Source organism: Triturus cristatus, chromosome 7, assembly GCF_964204655.1.
Source record: "Triturus cristatus chromosome 7, aTriCri1.1, whole genome shotgun sequence".
NCBI classification, from domain to species: domain Eukaryota; kingdom Metazoa; phylum Chordata; class Amphibia; order Caudata; family Salamandridae; genus Triturus; species Triturus cristatus.
Window position 1 is genome coordinate 715,390,312 of NC_140590.1, and position 14,073 is coordinate 715,404,384.

General features: G+C 42.2%; 1 protein-coding gene across 3 annotated transcripts in view; it reads left to right on the top strand.

Annotated features, from left to right (window-relative positions):
- LOC146810405 (alpha-N-acetylgalactosaminide alpha-2,6-sialyltransferase 2-like) overlaps positions 1-14,073 on the top strand; it is a 252,735-nt gene that overhangs the window by 229,433 nt on the left and 9,229 nt on the right. For all 3 annotated transcript variants that reach the window (XM_085617402.1, XM_085617403.1, XM_085617400.1), the window contains exon 8: positions 12,929-13,028. In XM_085617402.1, the coding sequence (XP_085473528.1) occupies positions 12,929-13,028 (100 nt within the window). The remainder of the gene's footprint in view (positions 1-12,928; positions 13,029-14,073) is intronic.

Sequence of the window (14,073 nt, forward strand, 5' to 3'; positions counted from 1 at the left end):
TGAGTGTTGCAGAAATACTTTATACATTGTGTCTATGTTAAAGCCTGACTGCTTTGTGCCAAGCCACCAGTGGGTTAAGAACAGGTTTATTTATTGACATTTGGAATTCACTATGGCAAGGATTGTGATCATTTCTTGAAGTGGGTTCTTACTTCCTTCAACAAATACCCAATTTCTTACACTCAATGTATCATTCAGTCACCATTAAATGTTTCTTTGCTTCTTCTACTTCCTTAGGTAGTCATCTACTCCCTGTCTCTGGTCAAAATCTATATTTAACCCATCAGGGATTTCGTTTGCTCTTTAGGATGAAGCCTCCACATACAGCTATACATTAGCCATTAGAAGAAGATTTATATGAAATCTATGCTAGCCACAATATTAAACTCAATGCAAAATTACATAAATGATAACACAGTGAGCTGGGGTGAGACAAAATCAAAATGCATGACAGACCTTTAAAAAAAAATATAATTTACTAGTATCAATCAAATACATGCTAAAATCATTCATTGGGTTCGGTAAAATGTAATCTTTTCAGGAACTATCTCATTAACCACTTGAGTGCAAAGTTTAATTAATCATAAGCGTATCCATAGTCAAATAAACTATAGGTGATTTCGATGAAATGAGGACGCAAACACAGAGTACGATATGATAAACAAGCAAGTGATTATTCACAGTGCTACAGTTTGGGGATTTCCATTCTCTTAGGGCTGTTGAAGGTCCATCTCGACTTTTGACTTTGTTAATTGTCTTCCTCAAACGTAACACATTTTTTGATTTAGTAACATATTTTGCCCTAAAATCTTGAAAATGAAATTCCTCACCGTCATATATGCTTCATTTTCCATAGATTCAACAATATCTGCACATAACTCATCCATCTCAGTCAGGAGATTCACAAAACCAAAAATGTGAATGGTCTGTGGGTGGCCATTGATCTTCCACATAAACTCTCTAATATTGTTGAACAACTTCATCGGAAAATGCAGACAGAACCTCTCAAACGTCATGCCTAAGACTGATCTAAGATCTGTCACTCAAACCTTAGTCGTCCAACCTTGAAAGAGTGCAAGTCCAATCTTGAAATTACTACAATCTACTAAAATTGATGCATTTCCCAAATCACAACTGTCAAATATATCTGAAATACCCATAAAAGGGAAACATTAGGCTATTCTCAAATCTCTAGGCAAAGGCAGATGATCCACAAATTCCAAGTGGTCCGTTAATTCTTAGGGGTCTGGTAAACAGAGCCCCATCAGAATGATAAGTTTAGCTGGAACACCATCGGCGAGTGTTATTCGATCTGAAGAATACACCTGAACCAACAGGAGAAGTCTCTGAAAAAAATGTTGAGAAACATGCAGGAGTCAGCACAGTAGGTCTCATTCCCACATGTATAATCGCAATAGGTTGCAGTGGCGGCCCGTGCAGGTTAGCACGGTGAGGCAGTGGGGAGGGCTGAAAGTGACAAACGACGGAAAAGGGAAAGAGAATTCAATACATAAATAAACTCTCTTGCCGCATTGGACGAGCTCAATGTAAATGATTTTATTCATTTATTTATTTTACTTTCCCTATCTCGTCATTTGTCACTTTCACCCCCAACCCTGCCTCGCCCCCGCCCCACTGCGCTTACCTGCACGGGCCGCCACTGATAGTTTGCCCCCTCTGTACTTATCAAGACTTCCAAAAATGGTAACTCTGCGAGTCGTCGCGTTATGGGAATTTTAAAGGGCACTCATAATGGTGGACATAGTATTTAGTTGTTTAAGCCTATATGTTTTTGTTAGACCAGTGCATGATTTGTACTTATGCAGTGTTCACAACCACATGATCGAAAGATAAATATCTGGATACCAAGCAACTTATCCTTTTTTGAAAAGTTCTTAAGAGTTTCAATTGTGCCATGAACTATAAACACGCTTCACAAACTGCATCACAGAAAAAAACTTTTAATCAAATGACCTTATCAAAAGATACTCACATTGATGACAAAACGTGAAATACAAATGAGGATCATGCAACAAACATCTGGCTCTAGCTCGTGTACCAAGCGAAGATCCGGCAGAGGCACCGGGGAAACTACTTGAGGTAGCGAGCGTGTGGCTACTAACCTGGTAAGATGCGGGAAGCCTGGATGGTGAGGACCTCACAAACTGGGAAGGATGTTAGCGAGACTGACTCACACCGCCCCTAGGTATATTGGGGCAGAGTTGCTTGAAGGTGGACCCGGTAAGGGCTGTGCCAGACCCTAAAATGGCACCCGGAGCGTGGTTTCAGTGCTTATATCAAGGTCTCCACAGTGAAAAAGTCTAGAAATGGGACTGTTTTCCCACTTAGTCCTGCTACAGCCTCACCCACTCCGAAAGAATCGCATGGGACAACAGTGGAGTGTCCTACAACCCCGGGCCTACACATTCAGTCTGCCTGACCTTAAAATGGCTGTCCTGACCTAATCTCTGGAAGCTTTACTGCCGCATACTTAACAACCCAACAGCAAGTCTTTGACAGTTTTTTTTCTTCTGGCATAAGGGGCCTGCGAGTTTGAAAGGACAATTGTGCTCTTAACTGGACCATTTCCCGCCACAGTCCCCATCCCACCTCTAAGGTATCCAACAAAATCTTCAACATCTACTACTACCACTTCGAGCCTGGCTGGGTCGGCGCTGGTGTACAGCTGCTGCCGGGCCGGACTATTTGAGTCCGGAGCTCCCTCATTTAATTCCTATTTCACGCAATCAGGAGTGCCCTGCTGCAATTCCTCACCTAAACAAAGGTCATGATCGCGAAGACAGAGGCGGATGCCTCGGCACAGGGCCTAAATGAGGTGAGGGCAAGCCGCAGAGTGGAGTGGACGGCGCTTCCCAGCAACACTGGGAGGGATGCTGCTGATCAATCTATGACAATACCCCTTGGGCTGAAAACTTGAACACTCTACTTACCGTGGAGACTGAACAACATGGCCTTTACCCGGTTGAGCTGTTTAGGCAGCTATAGAGGAGTTTGGCTCTGGTTCACCCCCTCGGCCGTCACCTACCCAGCCGGACATTGGACATTGCTTTTCCTCGTCTCCCCGTTATGTTTCCTTCCCTCAGCAGCCAACATTGTTTTTTTTTGCCTGTGTTTTGCTATGCTCTTGTAACTGATGTAATTTGTAACTTAATGTTCCTCATGTAAAGCACTCTGATACCTCCGGGTCTAGCCAGCACTATATAAAACTTCTCAAATAAAAATAAATAAATAAATACACTCTAAAATTAGATACAATAAAATGATTGTCTCACAAATTTAATTTTGTGCGCAGGAATACAGAGAGATCATCCAAAGTAGATTTGCACAGGAATAGAGCAAATAGGATGTCTTGAGATTGTTGGCCACAATGTCTGCAGGTTCCATTGCCTTCAATTGATTTCCAAGGAGGATAGTAGTTTAGGACAGGCAGTACCCCCAGCCTGTATTTCAGGAAACTTTCCTTGGTCTGGTTTCTGTAGAGTTCTCCTAAACAACTTTGAGGTTTGGGCTTGGTGTAAGTGCAGAGAGTCATCCAGCCATGACTGCACATTGCCAGGTTGGCTTTGACCTCTAAAAATTGCCAATGCTTGAGTGTTACATTAGGTCATTGTTTTAGGTTCCGGGTGACTTAGAGGGAAGGCCAAAACAGAAGAAAGGTCAAGGGTGGATAGGGCCAGGAGTAAGTAGGCTTTTGCAGGAGAGTGCGCCGTGCCTTGTATTTCCATCCAGAGGTAATGCCGTGGGAGCCCTCTGGAGCGAGTTTTAGTCCTTAGCAGGAGCTCACATATGCAGTTTGCCGTGCCAAGACTTGCTTTGCTAGGACAAGCTCCAGTCTAATTTGAGCATGTAATGTGTATAGTGGCAGTTGAAAAATTTACCTATAGATTTCAGTATTTTTTTGTTTATGGTTGCGCTGTCTCTGCCCCTCAGGGCTTCACTCCTGTAGGTCAATGTAGGGAGGACCTAGGCTTGAGGTACTTGTAGTACAGGATTTAGTGTTGGACCCTTTAACTTCCTGTATAGGTACCCTAGGCCATGTGCAATGCATTTCCTTTGGTTTAATCTTGTCTAATTGGTCAGGGAACCTTCCATTGGCATGAAATAGTACACCAAGGTACTCGTAGCCGTTTATAGTCTGTATCATGTCCTTACCTAGGACCAAGTGTGTTTTTTCAATCCCTTTCCTTGAATTGTTAGTGTTTTGGTCTTCCTCATAATACTAGTCAAGCTGTTGGTCTTTGAGTAGTCCATTGTGGCATCTAAGAGTCATTGCAGACTCACCTTAGTCCTGCTGACTTGACTATATTAAATAATCTGCATAGAGTAGGTTTGAGTCCCATTTCAGTGCATGGCAGTTGATGTTGTTCAGAGTCAGTGGGTGTCCCACCAGGAACAGATTAAAAAGGATTAGAGCCATCAACCAACCCTGCTTTAATCCTTGCATTGTTGGGATAGCTCTAGACAGAAAAAAAGAAAAGGAATCACCTTTATGGAGAACAGCTAGAAAATTGCAACTTACACAGGACAAGGAATTAATGCTAAAAGTGAACACAATAACCAGGAAACTACACGCTTATTATAAAGACCCTATAAATAAAATCATATAACTTAACCAGCAAAACCATTTCTCTTTGACAATGTATTTGTTGAACAGTAAAAATACACCAGCTCTAGGATCTACGCTTAAATCCCCACCACTCGAAAACTATTGTTCACAGAAGCACTGCTTACAAGAGTGCTACCTTCTGAACAAGCTTGTGAAGATAACCCTCTTTCCACTTTTGGAAAGTAGCCCATTTCACTGAAGAGCATTTTGAATATCCCTTCAATGAATCCTCTCACTACTGAACTCTTCAACCTGAACATCAAAGAAGAGGTTGCTGCCTTCTTCTCATTTACGTCCCCAACACATGATTTTGGAGAAGTCACCATCAGCACCATCATGATCAATCTCTCTATCTTCTCACCCACCATTGCACTCACCCCCGTAAACAGACACCTAGCACAAATTCCAGTTCCCCCACTTCAACTCTCACAGAAATTCAGCAAACGGCAGTGACCTTAATAGGATCAGATCATACAGTGGTACCCTTACCAGAATCCTTGAATTTCTTGACACTGACAAATTGCCTAACTTTAACATAGTATGACACCTTTTTTCATTTAATTCTACTCTTAGACTTCTCAACCCTTCAGCTAAATGTCTGTATGATCAACTTCCAAATCTTTCTTCGCAATGTTCCTCAACCATGAAGTAAACTTGTTTAGGTCATAGACCCGAATTCTTGACAACTCAAACTAAGATTACCATAAAGATTTTATTGGGAGTGACTCGGTAGGTCAAAACGGTATCTTGAAGCATTTTTCTCCAGTTCAATCCACTTTTGTTTCTCAATTGTATTTACTCCTTAACTATTTTACTGAAAGTTTTGAATGTGGTAAAAGGGTGGAACAAAGCTGCTCTCTAATGTTTGATGGTACATTTTTTCTAAAACACTTGGAACTGTGAATTGCAGACCATTGTCAGAAATGATTGTTTTGGCAACCCATCTCTACAGAACACATCATCCAGATAGGAAATGGCATAACTTGCAGTGACCTTCTCCACTATGTGAACTTCAGAAAACTAGGAGTAATTACTGACTGAAAGCCATCACAGTAAATTAAATTTACTAAGTCCAAAAAGTCACCAGATGCATTAGACTGTGTGTATCCAATATGGTTACATCAATTCATAGTCACCATGAAATGAACTATCCCTATTAGTCTTCTTACATATTCACAGTGTAATTTAGAAATAAGATATAAACTGTTAGGTATACTGCTTCACAGGTTACCTCTTTGCACACTGCAGTAGAGAAATGATGGTGTTGATGACCCTGTATGTTTTGGTTCCAGATGAGTGCATTACACACCATGCTCCTATTTCCATTATACACTGTATTCTCTATTAGGTCTGCGCAATGTACAGTGTATCCACTGAAGGATCTGATGGACCAGCTGAAGGCATCTGACAATACAGAGGGTGCCATGTAAGCATGTGCAGTTGAGTGCATCACAGCCGACCTGATGCTTAGAGAGACCCTTATAAAATCCTTTGTTGCTATCGATAGAAGTTAACATGGGCTGGACTGCAAAGCATCCTCGCAGTTACTGTAAACATTGTAATGATAGGTATTGTGGTCGTAAAGTAGAGACACAGGGAAAGTGTAAAACGTGAATGGAGTCAAAAGAACACATCTTGGGACAGAAACATCCCCCATGCATTGAAGGTATGACACAGTTTCGCAATACACAAGTTGACCGCACTTGACACCTAGGACAGTGGCACTGCTGCTTCTTGTCACCGCTGTAGACAGTTTATTTCTTACAGAAGCAGCAGCTAGGCACAACCTCCAACTTCTACAACTCCTTCAAACCATTCCCCATGGCAGTCACTCCACTTTCACTTATGTGAACCCATCTCCAATTCACTCCACCATAAAAAGACTGAGGCGCGAACATATCACAGTTATCCTGACTCAACGCTCATCATGAAGCCACAGATTAAAACGTTATAAGTAGTATCTTTTTCTCTATTGCCTCCCACAAGAAAACTGTAAATTGTATAAAGTGTAGTGGACTGAACAGAAGAGTTGATGTGTTTTCAGGGATTCAATTGTACTGACTTATGTTGGAGGACAGAATTAATTTTCAATACATCGGTTCTCTCCGCCGTTGCCTGCATGGGTCTGCCATGTTATTTGTAAAGAAAATGTTGTAATGCCTCTGTCGTTAAAAGTCCTAACATTATAGGTGTAGGGCTTCCACGCTAAGGCCCAAATTCACAATTGCTTTGTGCCGTATTTGAATTACTTTTGTAATGCAAACCCAAAACAAATTGTTATTCTGGGATTTACTATTGAACTCAAATCAGGATTTGCTTTGGATAGCTTCCCAAAGTAATGCAAAGTTGCACTATGTGTTGCTTTGCATTAATGTATGCCACGGAGGAGTTCCATGGATGGCACATGGGCATTCCCATGCCATCACCCAGGGGTTTTGATGCAAATCCATATCTACAAACATTCGTAGCCAGGGATTTGTCTCAAAATCTTACAAATTCCCCCGAGGCGAGTGGATTTCTGTATTCTACTTTGAATGTGTCTTGCATTGTACAGCATACATACAATGCAGGAAAAGTGAAGGATAGTTTTTGTGCTGAAATGGTCCCCTTCCAGGACAAAAATTATTCCTTACAGAATTCACACACTATGGCGCAAGGGTGGTTGTGTTGGCACATGGCAGCTAAAGTGCTCCAGGGCAGGGAAAGAGGAAAACAGCGCCATTTCCTAATAGAGTGGGCACTCTTCTGTTTTCTTTCACGGAACACAGTGCAGCACCTTTAGTTGTTGCTCAGCACTGCCGGAGCCTTTCAAAAATCTGGGCCCAAGTTCCCTTTTGCATCACCTCTATGAGGAGGTAACAGGCTCTTAAGCCAGGGCACAACGTGCTGGAACTTTTTAATGGCAGAGCTGAGGTGAGAGCCTTCTAAGAGAATATTCAAATCAATTATTAATAACTTGTTGTTTGCCTAGTCCTCGTTTTCTTTGGATTATGGATAAGGTGATGTTTGACTAGAATCTAGAAATGCAAGGGCATAGTGCGCTTCAAAGATGTTTTCAACACTACTTTAACTTAACCTACATAATCGTTTTTCACTTAACAAGTAGACCACCGACTCCATATCCAGACATTGGTATTCTCATAGCTATTGTGCATTTTCAAAGTGTAAAGATATTCTTTCCATAGCCACATATCACGTTTTTAACAACATTTCCAATACATTGTTGAAATCACCTGGCACTTAAAAAGAGGATGAATATTTGAGATACAGAAGATTTATACAAATCCACTTTTCGTAAATGGTGTTTCTTTCAGTGGTGCTAGACAGTGGCGTAGCAAGGGGATGGGCGCAGACCGCCCCGGGCAGCACAAGACGAGTTTTACGGGCGCCAGCCTCCCCTCGCACCCTTACTTGTGGCAGACGCAGCAAACGGGGGGTCGCCAGCACCCCGCTCCTAACTGTGGCCGTCGTGAGAGGGATCACGAGCCTCGCTCCCTACTCTTACCTGTGGCCATCACGGTGTGGCAAACAGAGGGGAAACCATGGCCGGCCAGAGGTGCTAGATCACTCGAAAATGTGGCTGGGTACTTTAGAATTATGATTGGATTGGGTTGGATTGGGTTGGGTTGGATTGGGTTGGTTTGGTTTGGTTTGGTTTGGGTTAGGATGGGAGGGGAGGGGATGGGTTGTACCGAAAACGTATCATCTCTTCTTATTTGAAAAATGTGTCTACAAGACTTTTGTCTCTTACTCTTCTCTACAAAATAGTTATTTTGTTAGGGCTATTTTAGATGTGCAGGGTTAAACAAGAATAGCGTGGATAAAATTGCAACAATTCAGATAAAGTTAAAGGTCTAGGTTTCCTCCATACCAGCCCTCTCCCTCCTTCACCATACCCACTCGGAACACACACTTCTCTTTTAATCGATGGCATCTCCTCCCTAAACAGCAGCTCCTCTCTAGACCACATTGTCTCACAAGACTGCATCTCAGCCCCTATTAAACCATGTCATTTACTGGAAACGGTTTACATGAACAGATTTAAAGGGCTGCAAATACCATCACAGAGTATCCCTGTGACTGTCTGCTGAGCTTGTTAACGCCTAGCAAGAAATGCATAGGAGCATTGCCTTAGGATGCTCCTGTGGACTGAGCATGTGCTGAGAAAGACTGCTTTTTCACTGCATGAGGCAGCATTGATTGATAACAGCCCATGTGGACTCCTGTAATATTGCATCATGCTTTGCTCTTCCTTTCAATTTGCAGCACCCTTGAGATACTACTGATTGGCAATATCCATCGTTGTCATGGCACCCCAGGAAGGCTGCAGATAAAGAGATTGCAATTCAGACAGTGATATTTTGCTCTTGAAAATGAAAAGCCCTAGTATGCAACCACAGTACTAGGAAGAATACAGAGGGCTTACCGGCAGATCAGCAGTTACTGTCTCCTGAAGTGATAGGCCATTCACTCCGAGTGGGACTCTTACCTGCCTAGAGCTAGTTAAGTTTGATATATTTGTCAACATTTTGAACAAATACTGAACAAGAAATGGATCCAACAACTTTTTCATTAAGTGCTGTTAGGTATTGCAAGTCAAACACTGTACAAAAGAAGTCTATGATGCAAACAAATGTCTTAAACAGCCACTCTTTGTGTGATTGTTGTATTAATTAAATCAAAGTGGAAAGCTCATAATCACATAATCAAGATATTGTAAAATAATTTTGCACAAGGCCTCCAATGAGTGGAAAATGCCACTTCATAAATGTATCGTGGAGGATTAGCGATGAAAGGAAGAGTAATTAATGGAATGAAAGGAGGTACAGTAAGGTGGGTTCCATTAGCATGTTTAGATAACTCAGTGATGGAATCAACACACTTAGGGCATCATTACGATGCCATCAGACTGACAGTCTGAGCACTGTCTTTGCGAGCCCTTTCCGACCGCTGAGCCCGGGAGGCTTCCCCCCGCCGTATAAAGATGCAACCGCTGCTACCACTGCGGTCCCAGCTACAGCAGAGCACATATACCCAAATATGTTGCTGCAAATGTGTATAAAACTCACAGAAAACATGTGATATGTACACACATGCATTGCATATGTGGGGCTATGCCATGTGCATCCGTATCCCATTGCTGGACTGTGGCAGAAAGTGCACAGTCCAGTCTATGGGAATACATACCACAGAAGGACTTACCTAGATTCCAGCGCCCACAGTATCATTGTCATCAGCGTTCAGCTTCTGAGGTGTAGAGGGGTCCTGGAGGTAAGGATCCATAGTGGAAACCGCTGGAGAGAAGCAGATTGGGATGAGTATGCACTCCAAATCTTTCATTTCTGAAGCCTCGAGGAAGCCTGTCGGACCTCAATGATTGGATCGTTGGAAACCCACATTGTAATCGGACCGCGGTCAGAGATCCCTCCACAGCCTTATGGATGCAGTTTGTCTCGGACCGCTATCTCAGCGGTCAGAGAAAAGATGCCGGAGTCGGCGGTCTTTCAGCGGTCTGTTGAAGTACACGATGCATCATAATCCGGTCGTAGGACCAACCGCTTTCGAAGAGACCTTCGATGGTCCGACCGCCTCCGAAAGGACTGCGGAAGCCAGTCCAACCAGCATTGTAATCAACCCCTTAATCCTTAACTGTTGGAAAAATGTTGAAAGCTCACACACCCACCAAAGTTTGCTCTGGTAAGCGGGTATGCCTAGGATGTTGATACAAACAACTCACATATCCTTGCGATGAGTGAGAGAAAAATGGGGTTAATTTCTTTGACGTATTTGTGCAGAATACAAGCTAGCTGCGAAAGAAAGGGAGGTGGAAAGACTCTCACCTTAAAATGGTCTCATCATGTTCCCCATCATATGCAAACTGAAATGTTCACTTACTCACAGAGTGCCTGATAAAGTCCTTGAAAATGAACTACACTGAATGTACTGCACTGAACTGCACTGTTAATGCAATTGTACTAAATGTCTTGTGGATTGGTGTGTCTCTGCACTTATCTAGAAGTTCTATGTGTTTCTTTATGTATGATATTTTCTTTAATATTGTATACCATTTTTACATTTTTAAATAAGTTAAATAATTAATATTAAGACTTGGCTTATTATTACCAAGTTACTACTAACTTGCCCTCTGTTCTGCAGCCTGCTTCGAGGCGAGAACATTCCTATTTCTGTTTCTATTTAATCTTCAAAGAGCAGAACCCAGAAGGATACTTGAAGAATGCTAGGACAGGAAGGAATTAAAGAAACTTTAAACCACTGAAAGACCCAAAAAAACTCTAACAGCTTCAACAAAATGGATAGGTTTTAAAAGCTTTCCAGACACTTCATTATAATTGGACGTATTTGATATTTAGAGATTATTCAGAAGCCATGAATTGCAAAAAGAATTTCTGAAAAAGCTATAATAAAAGGGATGTTCTTTCAGGCCATATTTGTCACTGAAGTTGAAAGTTCTATGCGTAAGGGAAAGGGTATTACTGACATTTTGGCGGAAAGGGCACGTGGTGGAGTATCCTGTCGGCCAAACTGATGGTCCGCCCACTCTATTTAGAGTCGGCGATGTATCATGTTTCTACCAACAAAGTCTACAGTGGTTCCACTGGTGAACATTTCAATGTACTTACAGTGACTAACTTGGAACTGTTGGTGTAGGTACAGTAGAACATCCACCCTATTTACGGCAGACGGTCTACTTTTTTTCATTTTGGACTTTCAGGCAATCGTTTCCGAACAGTAAAAAACTAAATTGAAAACCCCACCTTGAAAGAAAACTCCAAGGACGTCTTTAGTATTTTGTTTTACAAAACAAACTCCCACATTGGATACTTGTTTTCCTAAAATAAAAAAGATTGCTGGGCAGCCACATCAAACACAGCGGCTGCTCCGCAAACTTTTAGTGCTTTCAGACACAGAGCTCTCCACAAAATCCCTAAATATGGCAGACAGTAGTCTGCCACCAGAGTGGAGGTTATCACCCCACACTCCTCTGGCGGACAGCTGGCTGCCCCTACAACTCTAATTCAGGCTATTAGAGTCTTAAAATGTAATCTTTGTTTAATGGGCAGCAAGTACCAGTGATCAAGCGCTAACGAAACATGATCAAATCTCCTCAGCCAGGCTACTTCCCAGAGAATCTAATTCTGAATTATTTGTAGTTTAGTTAACACGACTTTGGGTGAGTCTGGATAAAGGATATTACGGGAGTCAAATTACGACATGGCACATGCTGATCATAACTGATCATAGTTTTCCTGTGGCAGGAATTGTAGAATTTATTCCAGTAATTTAAGGTGAAAGACATGATGTCGACTCTGCACTGACCTGGGCTGTGAGCACATTGTCAAGACTAACTATAAGAGATTTTTCTTTTTTGACAGGTGAAGGTACCTCTCCAAGATAGGATGGTCAGAAGAATTCATCTTGAGAAAAGCTTTTGACATCCTCGCCTTACCCCTCACTAGACAATCTGTGAGATCAGTTACTGGCACAGGAGCTAGTTAGTGCAGCCGGACAATCAGCTGTGTGTCATTGGCATAGGAAATTGTGAAGCATCGGTATAATCACATTAATTGGGCTAGCGGACACATGAAAATGTTGAAAAGCATGAGTGACAAATAAGTCTGTGGCATAGTTATAGAACACAGGGTGGCAAACCAACTACTTGCATCCGATCTACTAAGATTTAGGTGAACCATACTCCAACTGAAACAGCGATAATTACTTCTCTGAGTCGGTCATAAGGTTGGTGAGGTCTACCATACGGAATGCCCCGATCGATCCAGCAGGATCAGGGTGGCAGAGCCATGTTTATGATGCAGTGTACAAGAGTTTGAAGTAACCCTGTATTCTTTGGTCTACTAAATATTGAATCTGAGATAGAGACATATATGATTGAATACACAATTGAATATTTGCTCTGATAACCAGACAGAATTTTTGTTTACTGACTTTTAGATTCCTGCCTGACCTTATTCAAGACCAGGCATCTGTAGCTTTCTATATAGTGAGCAGAAATATAAAGGCCATTCCCATTTGTTGTCATGCCAATGAACAGGGATTCCTCTTTTTGCCTATCACCTATTAAATTTGTACTCTGGTTGGTTGGTGCTTCAGTGTTTTATATTTGTACGCCGCAGCAGTTCACACAGCATGTGTTTTATGGCTCTGTTTTATAACTCAGTTATAAAATCACAGCGAAAGAGCACAGCAGTTAAAGGTTCCATGGTACAAGAGGGATAGAAATAACTGTAGAAGAGAAAATAATTGTATTGTCTTCAATTTTAGGTTTCTTCTGTCAAGCACCTTAGGAACTACAATGCGAGATATCTACCGCCCATCAAGTGGGGCAACCATGCTGCTGGCTGCTATCCACTCCTGCGATGAGGTACTAAGTAACTTATTGTGTTTCCAGTTTTGGAGGTAGTACACAGACAAAAGATTGCTTTTTATTCAAAGTTAGAATATGGATATGGTGTGACCTGCCGGGTGCAGAGTTGTGGAGAGTTATGGAGTGGGAACACCATGGCCCAGAAAACCTTAACATTATAGACAATGGGATGTGATGCGAAAGGCCTGCATCTGCTTTACAGCATGTATCCCTTTAATAATACGGCAGGAGGGCAGAGAGAAGAGTTCGTACACTTACTGTACAGCAAGAGGTCGCAGGAGAATATCAATGGACTCATAACGCATGTTATTGGCTTGTGCCAAGACTACGCTCTCTACGTAAGCGCCCATTAATACCTAATCACTAGGCATTGGCTAGCACAGAACGCTGCAGCCTGTCTGGTAGTGGATAATTGAACGTATGAACATCTGTAATGCCAGCTCTAGCATTGCCCTGGCTTCGGGTAGCTTAGATGTTCATGTTTAATGTGTTGTGCACACATTGCACACACCTGTGCCTCCACCTATACCTCATTTTCTGGATCCCAAGTAAATATATTATTGTCCCAGTAAAGTTGAAAGGTCAACCCTTTTCCCACCCATGTTCCACGGTACAAAAATCAGAAAAGGGGAGGACTCTATGTCAGCTAGAAAAGGGTGCAGTCCAGGAGATCACAAGCCCAACGCCTGCCCTCCTACAGCAGTCAACACTGAAAACACCTCCCCAGGTCTGTGAAGCACTTGTCTGCCAAAGAGGGAAAGCGGCACTGCTTTTAAAGACTCTACCATGTACTCATCCTAAGATTTATTTGAAAAAAAGCCTTCATTTTTCCCGAGCTCAAAGACTTGCCTCCAGGTTGCCAGGGTTGAATGTACCTGGCTGTTTTTCTTGCCTGTTCGGTTTGTCTTTTGAATATTTTGCTGCAATGTCTTCTGAATGTGCTTGGCGATAAGAAGCCTAGTGAATAGGGGAGGTGCTCATTTAATGTGAGATTGCTATTTCAGGGCTTGCCCATCAAAAAATCCTCAATCCAATGGACAAA